This window comes from Hesperophylax consimilis, chromosome 9 (assembly GCF_061612785.1).
Source record: "Hesperophylax consimilis isolate HC1 chromosome 9, BYU_Hcon_1.0, whole genome shotgun sequence".
Classification (NCBI taxonomy): Eukaryota; Metazoa; Arthropoda; class Insecta; order Trichoptera; family Limnephilidae; genus Hesperophylax; species Hesperophylax consimilis.
In genome coordinates this window covers 38,867,475-38,888,847 of record NC_142844.1, presented here as the reverse complement: position 1 = coordinate 38,888,847, position 21,373 = coordinate 38,867,475, and the positions used below count along the sequence as shown (strand labels likewise).

The 21,373-nt window shown below is 35.1% G+C and overlaps 2 protein-coding genes across 2 annotated transcripts in view; one reads left to right on the top strand and one right to left on the bottom strand.

Moving 5' to 3' along the window:
- The first annotated feature begins 2,101 nt into the window (after positions 1–2,101).
- LOC149421328 (DNA replication complex GINS protein PSF1-like) lies at positions 2,102–6,195 on the top strand. Its single transcript, XM_089635477.1, has 3 exons — positions 2,102–2,332; positions 2,771–2,835; positions 5,507–6,195. The coding sequence occupies exons 1-3, from the start codon at positions 2,261–2,263 to the stop codon at positions 5,958–5,960; spliced, it is 591 nt and encodes a 196-aa protein (XP_089491603.1). The 5' UTR covers positions 2,102–2,260; the 3' UTR covers positions 5,961–6,195.
- A 1,281-nt stretch (positions 6,196–7,476) lies between these two features.
- The window catches only part of Tps1 (Trehalose-6-phosphate synthase 1), a 30,575-nt gene continuing 16,678 nt past the window's right edge, over positions 7,477–21,373 (bottom strand). Inside the window, exons 5-12 of the mRNA XM_089635947.1 lie at positions 20,299–20,746; positions 19,072–19,314; positions 18,525–18,719; positions 17,853–18,042; positions 17,620–17,757; positions 17,085–17,271; positions 9,275–9,381; positions 7,477–8,454 (exon numbers count right to left, since the gene is read on the bottom strand). Coding sequence (XP_089492073.1) covers positions 8,179–8,454; positions 9,275–9,381; positions 17,085–17,271; positions 17,620–17,757; positions 17,853–18,042; positions 18,525–18,719; positions 19,072–19,314; positions 20,299–20,746 — 1,784 coding nt within the window. The 3' untranslated portion in view covers positions 7,477–8,178. The remainder of the gene's footprint in view (positions 8,455–9,274; positions 9,382–17,084; positions 17,272–17,619; positions 17,758–17,852; positions 18,043–18,524; positions 18,720–19,071; positions 19,315–20,298; positions 20,747–21,373) is intronic.

Sequence of the window (21,373 nt, the reverse complement as noted above, 5' to 3'; positions counted from 1 at the left end):
GTGTATTTCTAAGTTGGCTTTCTAAATTTTTATTGCGCTTGCCGGCCAGGCTATTCACTAAATATTTAAGGTCAAATAATGCGAACTGCCGCCTCAATCTGCGTGTAAAATTACAGAGACAGACGCGGGCGCACGTGTTCGCTTTGGTTGTTCTGTGAATTCAAGTTACGTAGATACCTAGGGACATATCAAGTGGTGCTTACTGAACTATTATTATTTTATTTTTGCGTTGTTAATGCAGTTAGAACGGCTTATGATTTTTTTTGTGCGTTTGATAAGAAAAGGAATGGGATACGGAATTAAATTTTTTATTTGGTTTGGGCATTTTCCATACATCTTGTCCCTCACCCCCGGGGCAGAAAATTGTTTTCGAATTACTCCGTCAAATCAGCGATAGCGATGGGTGGAATCGATGAATCATCGATGGTTTACTCGATCTTTTTTACCATTCGAAATATCTCGATTCATTGTCAGAATTAATTCGAATGCAACTCCGAGACAATCGTTTTGAAATGTCATCGAAAGTCATCGCTGTGATTGGTCAGAAATAATCGATGCCAGCCAAGCGTTGTGATTGGTCAGAATTAATTCGAATGCACGGTCCGAAATAATCGTTTTCAAATGTCATCGAAAGTGGAATCGAGACAATCGCTCTGAAATGTCAGAAATCATTCGAATGTTCAGTCCGAGACAATCGTTTTCAAACTGTCAGAATTCGTTTGAAAACGCAAATCGATTCTCACATTCGAGAGGTTATATTTCGAGATGTCAAAATATCTCAGATTGCTTGACAAACGAAATATTTTATAAGTACATTGTTGGCTGTCTACTGAAGCATGTTGATGCTATAATCAACCTCGTGTGTGAATTGTAAATTATGAATTAATACTTTTAGGTGACGATTTACGTTTCCAGTAGGTATAGTTTATGTGTAAAAGATTTTCATGGTGATAGTTTTTCACAATTGAAGGTTTAATACCTACCTATGTTATTTTTAGGTTATATATCATCTATTCGGGACATTCGGGTAGTGTATATTTAAAATAAAATAAACCAATAACTTAGCAAACACCATTTTTATATTTAATGCTGATCGGGTTTCACTACAACCGTAGCTTCTTCGGGCAGTATACAATATTCAGTATATATTAAACTCATCAAGTGACATGTGTTCGTTCATATAAACATAATATATCTGCTACCTATGCTACGAACAAATATATTTAATTTATTTGAAATTAACATGAATGAAATGAACATCGGTGTTTCTTAGTTAGTAATTAAAATGAAACGCTTTCTTTAGTAAAATAACTTTATTTACTTAATAATAATTTGTGAATTGCATACAAATTACAAATGAATGAATGGTTTGTTTTGGGTTCTAGTAGGCGCCTACAACGTACATGAGATTTAGAGGTTATTTTTAACAAAACGGCATATAATTATTATCTTATTATTAAGAGGTACATTATAAATATTATTAATGGGAATTTGTACCTACTGGCTACACTTATTTACAGTACCTGTCCTATCCACCTAAATAACGTAAAGAAATTCAGAAAATATTTTTCTTTGTACTTAAAAAACTTGTATAATAATTATTTTAATTGTACGTATGTAGATATTCGAATCTTATTAATTATTTATAAAAATGTTAATTGCATATGCATACATATTTGAAATTCGTGGCTAACAGGAATAATACTAATGTTGCTAGCAGACAACAAGGGAATCATTGCCAGGAATGAAAATTAGTGATTGAAATTTCGATAGTACCTGCTTACCAAAAATATTGCCATACTAATGAAAATAAATTACAACTGGAGTATGCAAACAATTTTTTTTACGATAGGAATAGTCTTGATATTCGAGTTTCTATTTTCGAATCCTACCCCCCCCCGATTCATCGATTATATAAATATTTTGATCATTCCATCACTAATCAGCGATGATTTTCTCGATCTTTTTGACCATAGAAATATTTCGATTCATTGTCATAGACAAATCGATTTGGAATAAACTATTTCCATAATGTAAATGTATCGTTGAATGACCATCACTACGCCACATGCCATCTACCAATCACAAACCGGTATATCTACGCTCAAACCTCCAAATGGAAAGATTTGAGCGCGAATCTGTCAAGTCAAATGTCAAAAAAGAAATGTTATCAAACATAATACTGAAATTCTTTCCACGATCGCTGTAAATTGTGCTTCTCTTCAAAAGGGGTAATGAAAAATACCAAAACAAATAGAAAATGTTTTCAGAACGAGCTATTGAACTTTTAAAAGACACCGAAAGATGTACGGACGCTATTCCTCCATATAACGTAAATATAAAAATTCCATGTGTATCTTTAATAATTATGTTTTGGTTGATATTTAAGGATGCGTTATGTCACAGAGTTTGAACAATTCATAAAATTCTAATATTAATTTTCAAGTTCTGTTATTTTTTCAGTTATGTGTAACGACTTTCCAATAATGATATAATAACAGAACTTGAACAGAACCTTTACATCACATGAAAATTAACTTTGGCATTTGATGAATTGTTCAAATTCGGTGAAACAACCCGTTCTTAGTGAATTCAGTGTTGTTTTATTTATTTGATGAACCAAAATTTTGATTGGTATATAGCAACCTCTACTATAAATCAATTTATTTAAAAAACACCCTGGTTGTTCAAATAAAAAAATTGTGAATGGATTTTCAAGGTAAATTTTTGATTACCTACATTTATTTAATCTCTCTCTTTTTCTTATTAGGATGATGCTGTTAGAAACATTTTACAAGAAATGGACATTTTGTTCAAGTCCAACATGTCTGATGCGTAAGTAAAATGTATTATTTTTTAACAAAATGGGATTAACATTATATCCTTGCAAAAACCCACCTTAGAATGCTACTTATATTCTTGGTAAAATTTCTGTACTCCGCTTATTTCTTAGCAAATTAATTCATTAACACCTCGTTTCATCTTATTTTCCGCTACAAACAACTATTTACATTGGGGAGATGGTAATAGATGTATACTTCCTTTTTTTTTCAATCATCGTTCAACATTACCTGCGTTTTGACCAATGACATTGGCCATGTTTGATTTTGTAACGTTTGCCGGAAGGTTTCGCGCCCATGTAAATACACAAAATATATTTAAATAACCCAAACTAAGAACCTATTTTGTGCACGTTTTCCATCTCCCCCAACGTAAAAACGTCAAAATTTTTGATCAGCCTTTGAAACATTGCTATAAATAAATTTATTGAGCTGTTGTATTTGAGATTATTGATGCCTTGGTGTACCTCTAAAAATTATGCGAAAATTATCAGCTATGTAACTGTATTGTAATATTGTAAATTTGACTGTCCTAAAATGAGAATTTCCTAGTTGGACAGTCAAAGTTTATGTATTTTGTACATTTTCTTACTTAATTAAAGGAAATAACAAATAATGGTTTCTTATGTGAAACAAAGTGTTATTTCATTAATTTGGTCGTATTTAGAAGAAAGCCGAGTATGAAAATGTTACATTATTCTTAAATAATTACTGCACAGCTTGGTGTAATCCTCGTGGACATTGGAGGTTGCCCTCCTCTTTCCCACGGCGTTCTAAGGAAACAGATAATTTCCTCCTTCACTGTACACGACAAGACTCTATTTTTTTATTTATAAAGGAAGCTACTTTTTATAAAACTGACTCTAGATCCGCAATGTCCAGGCACACAGTGTTAGTAGGCAGTATGCAAGTGCGTTCGTGTTGTTAGTTATATAACTGGATTACATCTCATCTCCGCCAATTGGTGTTGCTCGTGGACAAGATTTTTTCTACGTAATGTGATAATTTACAGTTTTTGTGAGAAATGACCTCTTTTCCACTCTTGGAGAGCCGATGCTTAATTTTTGCCATCCGCCAGCTGATTTTATTTTCGTAATAACTTATTTGATTTTTACAAAATAATGCATTTGTAAATTGTACTATTTTACCAGATAGTTTGTTTACATGTTGTAAAAATAGTATACAGGCTATCCGGGGGTAAAGTGCGCTAACTTCGGGAGGTGATTCTACATGATGGTAGAAGTAAAAAAAATAATTTCCTAATTCTGATGTTTATTTTACCGTACAAAATATTTTTCCTTAGAAAAATATTTATTTTCCCACACAAAAAAATAAACTTTTTAACCTAAAACTACCTTAAAGCATTGGAATTTCGAAAAAAAGTTATTTAGTTTTACTTGTACTATTACTTAGAATCACCCCCTGAAGTTAGCGCGCTTTACCCCCGGACACCCTGTATAAACTACCACAAGTAGTTTCCCAGAATAGCTCAGAGAAATGATTGTTTCGATTGATCCATATGGATACAGCGGCACTTGAGAAGTTAATGAATAAATACTCTGCTTGAATACCCATACTAAACATAGGACGGGTTGTTTCGGAGAATTTGAACAATTCTTCAAATTCAAACATTTATTTTTGGGTTCTGTGAAAGTTCCAACAAGTTCTGTTATTATATCATTGTAGACTAGCTGCTTGACAGAAATTAAATAATAACTGAACTTGAAAAAAATCTTTCACAGAACTTGAAAATTAACTTTGAAATTTGAAGAATTGTTCAAATTCTCTGAAACAACTTGTCCTTAAGTTCTAGAATAAAACATTAAGAACCAAACTGAGTAAGCGGGACAACTCATATTCGAAGAATGAAATGGGCTGGAACTTGCATTCATGATGAAAAAAGTTTAAATATGCACTAACAACCAAAAAGGCTTGAATATGAAACATGAATTCATCTTCTTATCCAAACTTATATATTGTGCCTATGTCAAATTTGTGAATCGCTTAACATCTGGATAACCGTTTGTGCACCAGTGACAAGTATTTTTTCCCGCCGACAAACCGTTACCTGTATGACATGAGAAAGTGCTTAAATTTTTTTAACAGAATCGCTTGCTTTTGAAACACTTCAGAGTTCATCTTTAATTCCATTTTTGATTTCCCTCAAAAAGGGTTTGGTGTTCCAAAGGTTAAGAAAGAAGATCGTTTGTCTATTTGTTGGTGTAAAAAACCATAAATCAATATTTTAACTTCTACTTTAGATATACCACAATTTTATAAATCTAGAGCACCTGCTATAGGTATTCATATGGCAATAAGGGACATTTTAAAGAACTTTCTGGTATCTAAATAAGATTATCAAAACTGACATAGACCCTTCCAGCACTAACCCCCCCGATATATAATAGCAATAAAATAAACATCACGGGATTGTCTGAATTGCCGACAAATCAGTTCCAATTTTGAAATTAACAAAGAGTTTCCATTGAAACTATTATTTTATGGGTAGGTACTTCATCGCTTTTCTGAATTCTTCCAACAAACAGTTCCAATTTTGAGAATAACCCTTTAAATTCAAAGCAAATTGGAGTTCTAGAGTTCATTGAACAATGGTTACACAAAACCCAAATAATAATTATTGATGTGTATTTGTTTCAACATTGCAGAAATGCCACAGCAGACAACCGATCTCTCTGGTCCACTGTGCAAGTGAGACACACTGCCTTGGAGCGCAATAAGAGGTGTCTCTTATCCTACCTCTTCAATAGACTGATCAAAGTGAGGACCATGAGGTGGGAATTTGGCCCGGTGTTGCCGCCAGAAATAAAAGAATTATTGTCCGAAGAAGAATTCAAATGGTTTTCAAAGTACTCCTCCACCCTGGCGACATTCATGCGGTCTCTTGGAAAGGACATTGGATATTGGGGTATAGATTTAACCGAGAATATCAAACCCCCTAAATCTTTATACACCGAGGTCCTGTGTCTGACGGACTACGGAAAGTTGGAGCTGGAAGATGGAGATGTTGTGTTTTTAAACAAAGACAGTCGCCATTATCTACCTACTTCAGAATGCCAAACTTTGATTCGTCAAGGAATACTGGAAGAGCTGATATCATGAATTTATCCAACCATTTTCTGAAATATGTATTTAAAATGCACGCCCACATTTTTCTCCTTTAAGCCGGGAAGTCAAATGCTCTTTAATCTAGTAATATTTTGTGTTTTGGTTTATTTTCTTTTTGTAATTTGGTTTTGATTTCTGCCGCAAAAGGGTAGTACGCATTATATTTACAGTGTGATTATTGCACAATTATATTGAATAATAAAAATGCAAGCATCAAGCTTTATATGTATTATTGCCTATTATATTGGATTTTTAGTAGTTGTAATATCGCCAATCGGTGTTTCAACTTATTTGATTCACTTGATTAACCTGTTAACCGGGCGGGACGTATAAATACGTCAAACGTAAACAGTATCGGGTACGGGTAGGATGTATAAATACGTCCTTGAAATATATGTTGCGTCCTGGAACGAGCGGGACGTATATTTCCGAACATATCACTCGGAAATTGAGTTTTTAATTTTTACATATTTTAATTTTTTAAACTCAATGTTTCTCTTTTATCTGTGTTCTTTTATTTATTGTTCTGTAATTATAACCTTTTTTATATTTTTTGTAATCTTTATAATTGTTTGTAAAGATTCTATTTTTTTAATTCGATTTTTTCACTTTTTTTGATGCATAAATAAAAAAAAAAATAAATAAAATTACCGTCCACCGGGCGTGACGTATTGATACGTCCTAGTGAAGGAGTTCGCGCCCGTTATATGCTGCGTAATTCAAAACTGAACTCCAAGGTTAACAGCTTAAACATTACTGTCCCTATTGTACGCCAATAATATGGCCCAATATGCCATTTCTTCGCACTAATTAAAAAAAAGTATTACAGAATAGCCGGGAAAAGCGCTGCAGAAAAAAGTTAAATTTAAATGTTTGCAAGGTGAAGGTTACCTTACGTTTTGGTTGACCATCAGGTGGCTTGGTTCCTGGTTCCAGAGGTTAGGGCAAGTCTCTCTTCTGACGTCAATGCCTTTATTTTAAGGATTTAAAAAAATATATTTTCAAAAAAAAAAATACTGTTAATCGATCAATAATACCTAGTCACTAATTGAGCAGTTCGTCTGCAAGATTCTTGAGCAATTATATACCTACAACTTGGTTGATTTCATTGGGTAAGTTTGTTTTTTTTAAATTCCTCTGACCCCTATTACAGCCCTTTGCCGCTCCCTTGGAGTCTTTCACCACCCACGATTCGCCCACGATTGAATCTCACCACTGCCCCCCCGAATCTCACTACCGCCCCCTGGATCTCACCACCGCCCCCATTGATCTCACCACAGCCGCCTGAATCTTACCACCGCCCCCTGGAAATCACCACCGCCATCCTGGATCTCCGTTGGCTATAAACTGGCCTGTATTATTACAGTTCAGGTCAAAATTAAAAAGGGTACCTGCACACGGGGAATGAAAAACATTTTTGAATAATAAATTTTATTCTCGTCATATTATAGAAATCAATAATATTGCTAAAGGACGTTACAAGTTGTGCTTAAGCTTATTCACCTACAAAATATTCAGTTGTAAAGTTACACAACCAATATGTAATTAAACTAACAACTCCATTTTTTTACATTTCAATGTAGTTTAGGAGGCAAATATTTAAATTGTTGTATTTCTTTATCGTATATTTTTTTTTAGAATATTATTTTTACTATTTAGGAAAATGGGGCAAAAAAGTGTTTAATAATTAACTATTTTTTTATGATAACAATTAAATATAACATTTTATGTCCTTGGAAACCTTAAGAAATATAGTACAGCCGTTAAAAAATAATCTAAACAATATAAATCATTTGATTTATGCTAACTAACAATCACTACATTTTTTTTGGCCTTTTATCATTCATTCAAAGATAGGTACTGTTTTAATAAATTTAATATTTCTAATAAATTTAGTTTAGTTAAGATATTAAGATGCCAAAGTTTCTAAAATTTACGATTGCTAATAAATCAAATGAAAGAATAACTAATCTATCTAACCCTGTCATTAATTAAAAAGACATAATCACATTGACATACATGTTTCAGTGTTTGGGCAGTACTTTCATACCTCTGTGCTTTTTTAATAAAACTATAATTTGAACCATAGACATTTTAGCAAAGTGCTATTAATTTAGGTTGTATAAATGTCCCATTGGAACTGATTTGAAATCGTCCAATTGTAAATGAAGATCATTTTCAAAACCATTCAGACTTTGTTTTGATTAAGTGTTTAGCTGGCAGGTTCCTCATTCAGTTCATCGGAGCTGCCACCACTAAAGCCGTTGTTGTTTTTGATATCGAAGGACATGTGCATCTTGACGACGTCCCGTTTGCGAGTGGTCTTGTAGGTTAGAGAGTTGGCCCTCGGCTTTCTCCTGCTGAAGTGGCGCTCCACCCACTTGAGCATGGTCAGCACCGAGTCTGTGGAAGGCAATCTCCTCTCAGCCGATGTCCTGATGATTTGGGAGGATGCTACGCGGAACGTTGCCGCCATTCCCTTCAATGCCTGTGGAATAAAATTACCAAGGTATTATTCAAAAGTATCAAGTTTACTTAACAATGATAGTGTTTGTTTTAAAGCTGTCCTTTTACATATTATTATTTTTCACTAGCTGTACCCCGCCACACGTTGCTGCGGCCCAGTCTGTCTGTGCAGATAGAGAAACAATAGTTGTTGCTAATAAGTGTTGCTTTTACATCCAACAGATGGCGTTTTTTTTTTCTCTTCAAAAAAGCCTGTTTGTCCAACAGATGGCGCTGTTTTTTTTTTTTGTTTTTACCTGTGACAGGTGACATCTATATAATATAAATATACATAAAAACATATGCATATTCGAATGTAACGTTGTGTCAAAATTTCAAAGCAATCGGTTAGGGTTATTAAGCATTCGGGCCGTAACGCATTATGTTATTCCTTTGTCAGTAGCCCAGTCCGTGGGTGGTTTATTTATGCCCTTCAATCCCTTCAATGAAGTTCACCCTGCAGGGTTGATTGTCATTGGATGTTAAGGTTCATGTCTCCTGGTTCCACAACACCAAATACTGTAGAATCCATTCTAGGGTATTTGACAACACAGTTTCCCAGGTAAGAAGCCTTTTCCAATGACATTTCACTTTGGCATTACCATAAGAACAGATTATATAGACCTCACTAGATATAATGCCTATTCTGAGGCCTACAAATAATAATGTTTGAATCATTTCTATAGCGCCGTTTTCTTGAGAAAATCACCTCAAGGGTGCTAAAAACTTGTTTGCTTTTAATTTTGAGGGCAATAAATTCAATAACCTGGTCAAAGATAAATAATAAAAGCTTGTTTTTTTACCTGCATGGCGTCCTCATCAGTAGCATCATCACCAACATAGATGATCCTGATTCTCTCACTCCAGTCCACTCCAAAGGCAGTTCTCAGAATATAGATAGAGGCACGGCCTGTCAACAAGTAGTTGAGTTAAAACATTTTTTCATAATATCAATATACATATCGTCGCATTAATTCGTAGACTGCGTAACTCCAAATTTTTCGAAAATACGTTTTTAATGCCATCTGGTGTTAAAATTAGACCCGCATCGACTAGTAAAACTCTAAAATTTAAAAAAAAAAAAAGTGGGTGTGTCAAGCCTACGCAAGACAGAAGTGAAACTTCTAGTTTCAGCTGATGCTTGGCGTGGCGCAGTTCGCTGGTGTCTGAGAGAGAGGAAAGAAGAGAAGAGAGAGAACGTTCGTGAGCGGCTCCCCCACCTCAACAAGGTTTCACTTCAAAAATGCCACAGCCGAGAATCGAACCTCGCTTAACTGATTGAAAGCCAACCACGCTGAGCACCAACTGTAAGCAAAGCCGCATAAATTGATTATATTATGTAGGTTCTGAAAATATGAGAGCTTGTTATGTTTTATAATGTTACCTACATCACACCCAAAATATAATATATTTTTAAAAATAATGTACAATGTACAGAAATAGAATCCCACACAAGATCGCGTAGTGCGCTCTAGCGAACGGATATTTTATCAGAGGGAGATAGTTTTAATTTTTTTTTCTGTAAATTATTACATATTATCAAAATAAATAAATTAATTAAATAAATGTAATACAATTATCATAATATACGGATTAGATAATAATTTTAATCCAACACAATAACGCAAAGCGCGCTCTAGCGGAGTAATGTTTTATCACAGTGAGATAAGTGTTTTTATTATTTTGCAATATTATTTTCTTTTAAAAAATGTTCTGACCTACTAAAAAATAAGATATTGAATGAAAAAGGCGTTAAAAACAAAAAAATAATGTGCGATGGCCGAGAATCGAACTCGGATCAACTGCTTGGAAGGCAACTATGCTGACCATTACACCACCAACGCCAGTTGTCGGGATGAGCTAAGAAGCATTTATATGTTACTTCAAAACTTTGACTAGATCAAATGAACTTTAATCGGTGGTGGGGGTACCCGCATTTTCGTTTCGGTCATGAGTCGGTTTTACTCCGGTCCTCGAAATTGCATGACGCGCGTAAAGAAGTTTCACTTCAAAAAATAACATTTTAGATAAACACAAATTAGGAAACTGCGTAAAATTATGGTGCCATTTTTACTCGCGAATACTTCGTAACTCCTTAATTCAGTATTGGCCGGTGAGCCGTGCACGCTTGTTGTGTTTTTGACTGAAGAAATTTATTTACGGTGTAATAGTTTTACCGTGAAATTAACTGAGATAAGTTGATTAATCAATTTTGAACATTTTATAACCTTAATTTTAATTGTGAAGTCACGAATAGTGTTTTGTATCTGTAGTCTAAACTGACATCTTCTGTACCGTGTGACGCTCTGCCGTAGCTCTCTTGTTTTATGTGCCTCTGCGGTTTCGTAAATACCTAATAGGTCCTTGTTCTGTGATTATCTCTTCTTCAAGGTCGCCATCTCTTTGCAAGTGGATCTCCTCCTGATGCAAATCCGGATCCGGTTCTTCACTGTCCTCTTCAAACAAACCCAAAATATTTACGGTGGAACGTGCGGCAATTCCATCTCGTCTCTCCTCAGACACAGTCCGTTCTCTGTCAGGCATCTTCCGCGGGTCAAGCACATGTCTTGGTATGCCATCTACTTCGATGTTGTTGACTGAAGTAAGTCCTGTCACCCTTCCATGCACGATGTGCATCTCCCATCTACTGGTTTAACCGCAAGAAGATCGCCCACTTAGAGCTCAGTCAATACTTCCTCTTCTATATTCACTTGCGCAGAAGGGTGTCTCCACGAGTGTGAAGTGTGAACTATACTAGACAGCGCAATACCTCGATCATCCTGACTTTTTGCAGCCAAAGATTGTACCGAAACACTGCCTGCAGGGGATCGCTTCCACTTCTGGCTGCAGTTCTCTTTATTGTTTGATGATGTCGTTCAACTATACCGTTTCCAGCTGGTCGGTATGCCGCGCAAAATCTTTGACGAACATTCCATCTCTTACACTTATCTGTAACACTGTAGGAACAAAATGCAGTACCATTGTCCATGAGAACTACTTTGGGCGGGCCTCTTTCCCGAAACACTTCTTCCAAATGTCTGATAATCGTAGCTGCATTATCTGACTCGATTTCCCGCCACACGGCAAATCAACTTGGACCGCAATCGATAAATGTGAGTAAACATTTCCTACCGAAATGAGTAACATCAACTGCCAAGCGACTCCAGGTTGTCACAACATTAAGATTACCCGCTTCATGGGATGATGGTGGAGGGTCAATTGTCCTGCATTGTACGCAGGAACGTACGCATCTATCGACGTCCTTTCTTCTCGCCTCGGGATCGACCAGCCGGGCAAGATGAAGCGTTCACTTTACTCCAAAGTGATGCTGAGCATGAAGAGTTTCTACGCTTAAAGCACATGTTTGCTCACCAGTTCCACTTTCAAGTCTCTCCCACCTATCTTCACACTCTGAGGAGTCTCTTTCACAACGTTTCCTGTCATGGCTACTCTTTGCCCGGGTCTTGCAAACCCTAGTAAGTATTATATCGGGGATTATTAAAAATAAAAGACTGTTGACTCAGACCTATGACGTTTATTGACACCGCGCACACTCGTTATAATCTCCCACGTGACGCATCAGGACTGCCAACATGGCCATACATAACATCCTTTCCTCCTTTATTTTTTTTTTTATTTTCAAACAATTTACAATACCAAATAAAACTTAAACATAATCACTATGACTAAATCTGACAGGAGGTTTCACCAATCTGCCAGCCCTAGTTACTACATCAGTTTTCCCACTAGTGCTGGGTAAAGGCTCACTATCATTTTTATTTTCTTGACTTCCCAAGTCATACCATTTATCGGGATTTTCATAATTTGATTTTAACTTAATGCAACTTTTTTTTATTTGGTTAACATGGACCTTTTTTACCTCTCCTCCGATTAAAAGAATTAAATACACCCATGAACTTAATTTTAACTTAATAGTTCCCTGAACCCATTTCATAGGACCTTTCAAATGTCTTAAGTATACCAATACATTATCATTTTCCTCATACTCTGTCAATGCATTTTTACTTGATTGCTTACTTTTATTTACATTATTTTCTTCTGTCAAAACATGAAGAGGTGTACGTGGCTCATACGAAAATATTTTAGCCATAGGAGACAAATCCGTGACAGAAGTAGGGGTGGAACGATAAGTATACAAACAATCTATTAGACGTTGAGCTGGTGACAAAAATTTAGAATTTTTTGAAAACATAAATTTAATTAAAATCTTTTTGAATGTTTGAACAGATCGTTCTGCTAATCCATTTGACTCGGGATTATATGGTGGAGAAAATAATAATTTAATAGATTTTTCTTGACAAAAAATTGAAAATTCTTTACATGAAAATGGAGGACCGTTATCACAAACAATAGTTTTCGGAAACGCAAATCTGGAAAAAACTTCACTTAATTTTGATAACAAATCCGAATATTTAGTATTTTTCATATAAAAACATTCTATCCACTTTGAATATGAATCACAAACTAACAAGTATTTGGAACCTTTTAAGTCAAAAAAATCCAAATGGACTCTTTCCCATGGACTTTCAGCAATAGGCCAATTATGACGCACATTTTTGTTAGCTTTTTGTACCGACTGACACATTTCACATCTAGAAATAATATCTTCAATATCTTGATTCATACCTAACCACCAAACATAAGAACGAGCAAGAATTTTTGATCTGACTATACCAGGATGACCATAATGTATTAAATTTAAGACTTTAGACTTAAGAGATTCTGGTATTACAATTCTGTCACCAAATAAAAGACATTTTCCCTTGACCGACAGTAAATTTCTGAACTTGAAATATTTTTTAATTTCTGGACTTGACAAGTTTTCAATCCAACCGATTGAAACATACTTAATGACTTTAGATAACATTTCATCTTTTTCAGAATGACTTTCAACTTCTGAAAATGGAATTAAGGGTGTTGACATGTATACAAAATTACATTCCTCTACATTAAATTGTTGTTCACTTGGCAAACGTGACATCACATCAGCTTGAGGAATTTTCAGTCCATTTTTAAAAACTAATTTATAATTGTACGCGGACAATATTATAGACCATCTTATGAGACGTGATGCAGCTAAAACGGGGACTTTTTTATCTTCGGCAAATAAAGACAACAATGGAGCATGATCAGTATATATAGTAAAATGACGACCAATTAAATATTTATGAAATTTCTTGATTCCAAAAATAACAGCAAGGGCTTCCTTGTGCAATTGGCTATAATTTCTTTGAGCTGAATTTAACGTTGCAGACTCAAAAGCTATAGGAAATTCTTGATTCTTTACGACATGACTTAAGACACATCCGACACCGTATGCACTGGAGTCGACTGTAAGACACAATGGTTTTGACGGATCAAATAAAACTAACATAGTTTTATCTGACAAGAGAGACTTACTATTTATAAATGCTTTTTCGCATTCATCAGACCAACACCATTCTACATTCTTTCTTAATAAATTATGGAGTGGTTCTAGTACAGTAGGACACATAGGAATAAAATTCCTATAAAAATTCAACATTGACAAATACGATTTTAGTTGAGTAACATTTTCTGGACACCCAGTAGACTTAATTTTCTCAACTTTCGACAAAGACGGACTTTTGCCTTGACCTGACAAAGTAAAACCTAAAAATTCAAAAGAAGATACAAAAAATTCACTTTTTGACACATTAATTTTTATATTAAACTCATTTAACTTTGACAAAACTTTTTCTAAAGTATTACAACACTCCGTTTCATCTTTACCACCTACACAAATATCATCAATGTATGCAGCACAGTTTTTTATGCCTCCCAAGACTGTATCAATGACCATTTGAAATGTGGCAGGAGCCGATGACAACCCAAAAGGTAAACGATTGTAAACATATAAACCATTACATGTATTAATTGTAAGTAATTCTTTACTAGAATCTGACACAGACAACTGTAAATATGCATTTGTTAAGTCTAATTTACAAAATACTTGACAACCTGAAAATTTATTAAAAATATCCTCTGGACGTGGAATAGGATATTGATCAATTCTCAATTGTGGATTGACTGTAGATTTTAAATCTGCACATAAACGTATTTTTCCATTTTGTTTTGGTACACAAACTATTGGAGAAGACCAAGTACTATATTTAACTTTAGAAATAATGCCTTCGCTTTCAAGACGATCTAGCTCTTGGCATACTTCTGCACGCAGTGCATAAGGGACCTCATATGCTTTGTGGAAAACAGGAGTTGAATTATTTTTTAAACTTAAATTTACCGAAAACTCTTTAATTGGTATGTCGTTATTCGTTTTAGAAAAAGAATTTAAATATTTTTGTGACAATTTTTCGACAATGTTTGATTTATTTTTTCCACTGACAGACACTGAATTTACAGTATTATCATTACCAATATTTGACATAAAAGAATTTATAAATGTATTTTCCCAAGACGGATTCAAAACATTTATCCAATTCCTACCAAGAATAGCTTCAGACGATAGATTTTTAATAACTAATACTGGTAAATCCACGACCAATTTAGAATCATCTTTTACACTTACTTTTGCAATAAAAAATTCAAAACAATATAAATTTTGACTATTTGCTGTAAACAAATTACCATAGAACTGACTTAATTTACAAGTTTTGAAAAATTTTATGTACATTTTGTGACTTATCAAGGTCGATGAACTCCCTGTGTCAATCATGAAGGACATTTTCCTACCGTTTACAAACAAATCAATATTAGCTGTTTCAGACACGGACATATTTAAAACATTTATATTACCCACACATTTTACATGATTAATAACAATTGATTTTACACTAGAACAAAATTTTGACGTATGACCGTATGTATTACACTTGTAACATTTCCAATTCCTTGACGGACATGACTCTGGTTGATGACTGATAAAACACCTCTCGCATCTTTTTCTGGGATTTCCACGTGATGGAGATGAAAGACGACTTGATGACATTGAACTCCTTTGACCTTGTTGCGGACTAGTACTCCTTTGACGTGACGTTTTCGGCTTTACTTCGAAAACTCCCGATGAAAGATCTTCTTTGTGTAATATTTCTGCAGAACAACTTACTGTCTCCATATTCTTCACAATTTTTTTTGCTTTTTCAAAACTCAGCGATTCATCTTCAGACAGTAATCTTATAGTCATGGCTTCATTTTTCACACCGCACACCAATTTATCCCTCAAGGCTTCATCCAGAAATGCTCCAAAATTACATGATATTGACAGACTTTTTATTTCTGAAATGTAATCATCAATTCCCTCGTTCGACTGTTGCTGACGATTATAAAATTTATATCTTTGGGCGATCGTACATTTTTTTTCTTCATATTTATTTTGAAGTGTTGTTACAATCTCGTTATAAGTTAACTCTTCAATATTTTTCGGATGAACTGTTTCTTTTAAAATTTTATATTTTTCCGCACCAATAATCATACAAAGATATCCAATTTTCTCTTTGTCCGTAATATTAATTACTTTTAAATAAATTTGAACACGTTCTAAAAACATTCCGAAGGTTTCACAACTCGACTCGTATTGCGGCACTGGCAAAGTACTCGTAGACATGTTAAAATGATTGAAAAAACAAAGACGAAATCACTGTTTTACACTGGACTTAATATTACTCGTTATTAATTTAAGTTTTTCGATTATCCTCGTCGCCAATTATTATATCGGGGATTATTAAAAATAAAAGACTGTTGACTCAGACCTATGACGTTTATTGACACCGCGCACACTCGTTATAATCTCCCACGTGACGCATCAGGACTGCCAACATGGCCATACATAACAGTAAGTACATCAGTTTTATTTCTACAGGACAACAAGGGTGATCGACAATGTCAGATCAAATTCTTCTACAATCTCCTTCATCAACTCCAAGCGTCACTTAACGATCATCTCTGACACGACTACTCCCGGTCAGTGTAGATCTCACCCAGCACAAAACCGTCGCCGAATCTGTAATGATCTCCAGAGTTTGAAGATTTCACTTGAGAGTCAGATTTAATCCCTTAAGGAAGGAAAAGTACCAGCATTTACAAGACTTAAAACAGACATTAGAAAAGGATTACCACTCCTTTAACGATAACCTTCCGCATCATTAAAATCATTAAAATGCATCTAAATAGACTGCCTCGACATATACATACATTGTTGTGTTTTATTTTGTAAATGTAAAATTCCTATCTCCCAAATTTTCCGCTAGGTTGTTCATAAAACTGTTCGCAGAAAAGTATGTATCTTTTGTAAAATGCGTATCTCCATTCTCGGTTTTTACGTAAACTTCCTAACTCCGATTTGAAATAGAAAGCCTTAACTTACAAAAGTTTAATGATTGAAAATAAATTTCCAAATATATTATATGTTCGAAACATAAATAAAAAGAATAAGCCGTCTTTCATTTTTTTTCACTACGAGGTTTTTTGTGCCTCCTGTAAAATTTTACATTTGGGAGTTACGCATTCTACGAATTAATGCGACGATATGTATATTTCCATTGGAGCAAGAAATCTGTTTATTGCAATAAAGTCCGATAAGTAGAATAGAAAATTGGAAATGTTTCCAGAACATACCTTTGTTCCATTGCACTGGAGGTTTGGCTTCAATGGCACAGTGCGCTGAAGCTGCCTTGAATCCTGCATTCAGGATTAGACTCCTGGCCTGCTCCACCAGAGCAGCCCTCAAGTGCAGAGGAGTCTCCCTGTAATGGAAGGTCAGGAGGGCCCCCTTGTTTTCTACCCAAGCGCCATCTTTGCAAACCTAAAATAATCACAATAGTTCATTTTCCAATGTGCGTTGTATTTCTAAAAGTTATAAATCGAAATAGGCAAAGTTATTCATTCAGTTCAGTGTTTTATGATAGCATAAAGATAAGGCATTGAAAAGTTTTATGTGTTACATGAAATACTTTCCTTGTTATTGTTATTAAAATTTTACAACCTAAATAGTGCGCAGTGCGTAAAAATATTGAGCCCGTAATGTATTTAATATTATAATTGTGTTGGTAGGAATATAGAACTTCACTACTATTTGCATTATTTGAATGGGAATTTTGCTGTAACATGATAAATTTTTTTCCATTGTGTTTGTTACATGTCGTCTACTTACTTGTTCTTGAAGGGCCTTGAGCAATTCACTAACTTTGTCTTCAAATTCTACCGGCATCGGATGAACAAATTTACTTCCGTCAGGATGCAAAATTTCTAAACCGTGATTACCAGCATATGTGATGCCTTCAATTCCAACCTAGAAAAACAAATTACATTGATATTTATAAAATAAATAACATTTTTGGTTTCTTATGAAATTGTCCATCAATAAATTGTTGAAGCGTAGCTTACCATGTTCCTGACATTGTCCACATTTCTTCCAGAGACGATTGCGATGTAAACATCTGACAGATTGGAAAGCCGTTGGAGAATATTTTTGGTTTCAAAAGGCAGTGTTGCCAGGTCGGGGTGAGGGGCAATCGGGGCCAGGGTTCCATCGTAATCCAAGAGTAAAGCTAACTTGTGTGTGTGACCAATATACCTGCAAAGATACCATAACCATTAGAACTCAGAAAATGGAAATCGGAGACTGCTGAATAAAATTGGTATTTTCATGATACAGCTAAGAATTTGTAATTTCATAAAAATTCAGTCATCCAAATTTCTTCGTATCTTTAAGCATAAAATTTCTAATAAAAGTGTGTTTATCTGAAGTAACCTGCCAGGTAAGTACGTTTTTTGTATCTGTGAATAATACAATTAGATATAGCATAGGAACTTGTAATATGTTGTACAGCGCCCCTGTTGAAGTGATTTTTCGAAAAAACTGCGCTGTACAAATTATTCAATTATTATTATTAAATAGCAAAGAAGAGCTTTTATTGGTCTTTTCAACACATCCGCTGTCAGGAGCTTTTGTTACCATTAAAATTACATATGATTGGTCTGCCCATGGGAGTGATTGGCACTGAACTGGTTCTTATGGTACCTGAAGAAATGGGTATATGTGTGAAAAGTACTCACTTGGAAAGGTAGTCATCGAAATCGTCTATTGTGACAGGGTGCATTGTAGTTGCACCAATATCATCACGCTCCTCTTCTAAAGAATCCATAGCCTTGAGGAAACTCTTCATCCAGTGATTTACGTCATGTATCCTTTCTCTCCTTCTGAGATGGTTCATCCTCAAAGTTCTTTCATCTTCTGGCATTGTGAGAGCTCTGAAAATAAATATATTATTAGATAAAACAATTATAGTAATGTACATTCAATATTGTTTCGAACAGTCAAAATTGAAGGCCATGGTAATGTGAAATAAAAAATTAAAACCAAGCGGGGTTTCAAAAGAAACAAATGGCCAAGGAAGCAATTCAGAAGCATTCCTAGGACACCTTTCTCAGAGAACTGACGGCTACTAGACCAATCTTGTCAATGAGGGGTGCTAAAAAAACCAAGAGGATCTAAGGCCAATCTGAGATCCAATAGTTCAATGCGATAAACAAGATATATACCTAGGTGAAAACATGTTCTGGTGCACAACAAGAAATCTAGTTTTAAACCATGTGTCTTTACCTGTGAATGACTTCTGCAGCATCATCAATTTCATAAGGATTGCAGATGAGCGCCTCATGCATGGTTTCACCAGCTCCGGCGAAGGGTGAGACAATCAGGACGCCAGGGGGTACGTTGATCTGACACGCCACAAACTCCTTGGCCACGAGATTCATGCCGTCTCTCAGGGGGGTCACTAATGCCACGGCCGCATCTCGGTAGAATGAGGCTAACTCGTCTTGGCCCACACAACCATAGATATATCTGGAACACAATGTTTTTATGTTAGTGTATGTTACTGGTTGATTATTAGATTCATATGTGCCGGTTTAGAGTTGGTAATGTTAAACCGGGCACAAGGCCGGCTTACATAATATGTACCTTTGTGAAGTTTTTCACTATTTATTTATTTAATATCAAGTATAAGTAAATTATAAATATACTAAAAACTGTAATTTAATGTCACGGAAATTGTAAGCTACTAATAATTTTATAATAATACATATATTTAAAAAAAAAAAAAATTTATTGACTGAAAGGATATGCTAGTGTAGCCTTCATGTATCTACCTTCCGTGCTGTATAGATCTGTCACTTATGCGTATCTATTACTAACGTCATGTAATCTAGGTATAAGCGAGTGTTTGAAATACTCAGTTCTGATATTGTCACATTTAAACAGGATTTTGGAATGAGTAGCTCTCGTAGGTATATGAAATTCAATTCAAGAGTTTAAGTAAATCAGGCCTGTCTCTACTATCATTATTCAGATCTAAAGCATTGTGTATTATTTATAACGAAATATGTTAAGGTAAAGTTTTTTTACACGCACCAAAGTGGTTCGCTATGTTTGGTTAATTAGTAGGGTATTATGTGGGTGATCGGATTCATGGAGTAAGGTCTGTATCGGTGGCGGATGCGTTTGTCAATCAGCTGCGTGGCGGGCTGGATAAGCTGGTTGAGGGAGACCCTTTATCCTCTCAAACTGGACTCTCTCGACCCAATGCCTTGCACCTGAGTGGGAGGGATGAATTCATATGTCACTCCTGGACTCACTGACTCCCAAATTCCTACCCAACCCTTATACTTTTTTTTCTTAGAACTTTCTCTCCTTCCTTTCCTTAAAAAAACCCTCCACATAGCACCCTCAAAAGTGACATAGGCCTTGAGGGTAGTTATTTTCCTCAGGCCCTCCTGCGTGGAGTTACTCGTAACTAAAAAAAATAAATAATACGGTTGATAATATTACCTGATGGGTGACCAACTTGGCGTGGTAAATCTCCCGTTAATTCTTCCCACAAGTTGATCCATTTCTTCCTTCAAATCCTGATACTCCTTCACATCAGTTCTGGAGGGCACTGAAACCTGCAGCAATGTGACTTCTCCTCTATGTTCAGGATGCTTCTCAAGGAGGATTTCAAAAGCCTTCAACCTGTTGACCAATCCCTTGGTGTAGTCTAAACGGTCTACTCCCAGCACGATCTTTTGGTTGCTAGGTAATAGAGGCTTAGCGTTTTCAGCTAGTTCCACGAATCTGTCGAATGGAACTCCAATGGGAAGGGGTCGGATTCTGACAGTTCTGCCGCCCAATTCAACTAGGAGGTTCTTGCGATCAACACGACAACCTAGGTTTCTTTGGCAGCAATCTATGAAGTTCAAGCAATAGTCTTGAATGTGGAATCCTACCATATCACAACCTGAAATCAAATCAGTTGTTTTAATATTATTTTTTTAAAAGTGGGTATGCATGCATTTCGCCATATAATATAATATTAGGGTAAAGCATAAGTGGGTCAGTGGGTCCCAAGCAGAGATGTGCAAAATGGGTACCCAAAACCATTTGAAATGCAAAATGGAAATGGGTCAAAACTTTTCCATTTGAAAATGCAAAATGCAAAATGGTTTTTAGAAAAGCATTTCAAATGCAAAATGCAAAATACCTATTTTCAAAATGCATTGAAAATGCAAAATGGTTTCTCAGGTAAAAAACAATTTGTCATTTAACCTCTTAAGGACCACTCCCGAGTATACTCGGGCGGCTATTATGTGCCAGAATTCGTAATTCATACTAAAGAAAAATTTTAATTATTTTTTCACACTATGCACCACAACATCAATATTCAGTCCCATTTTGGGCCCGAAATGACTTTTATATTTATATGAGGATATATATTTTGAATTCATTGATTAAAAAAAGCTGTTTTTTTTTCCATTTTTAATTTTTGAATGATTACTGAAGGGGTTAATAATGGACATCAATCTAGAACAAACATATTACATGATGGTAAATCCAAAAACACCATGACTACAGATTATGAAACCAC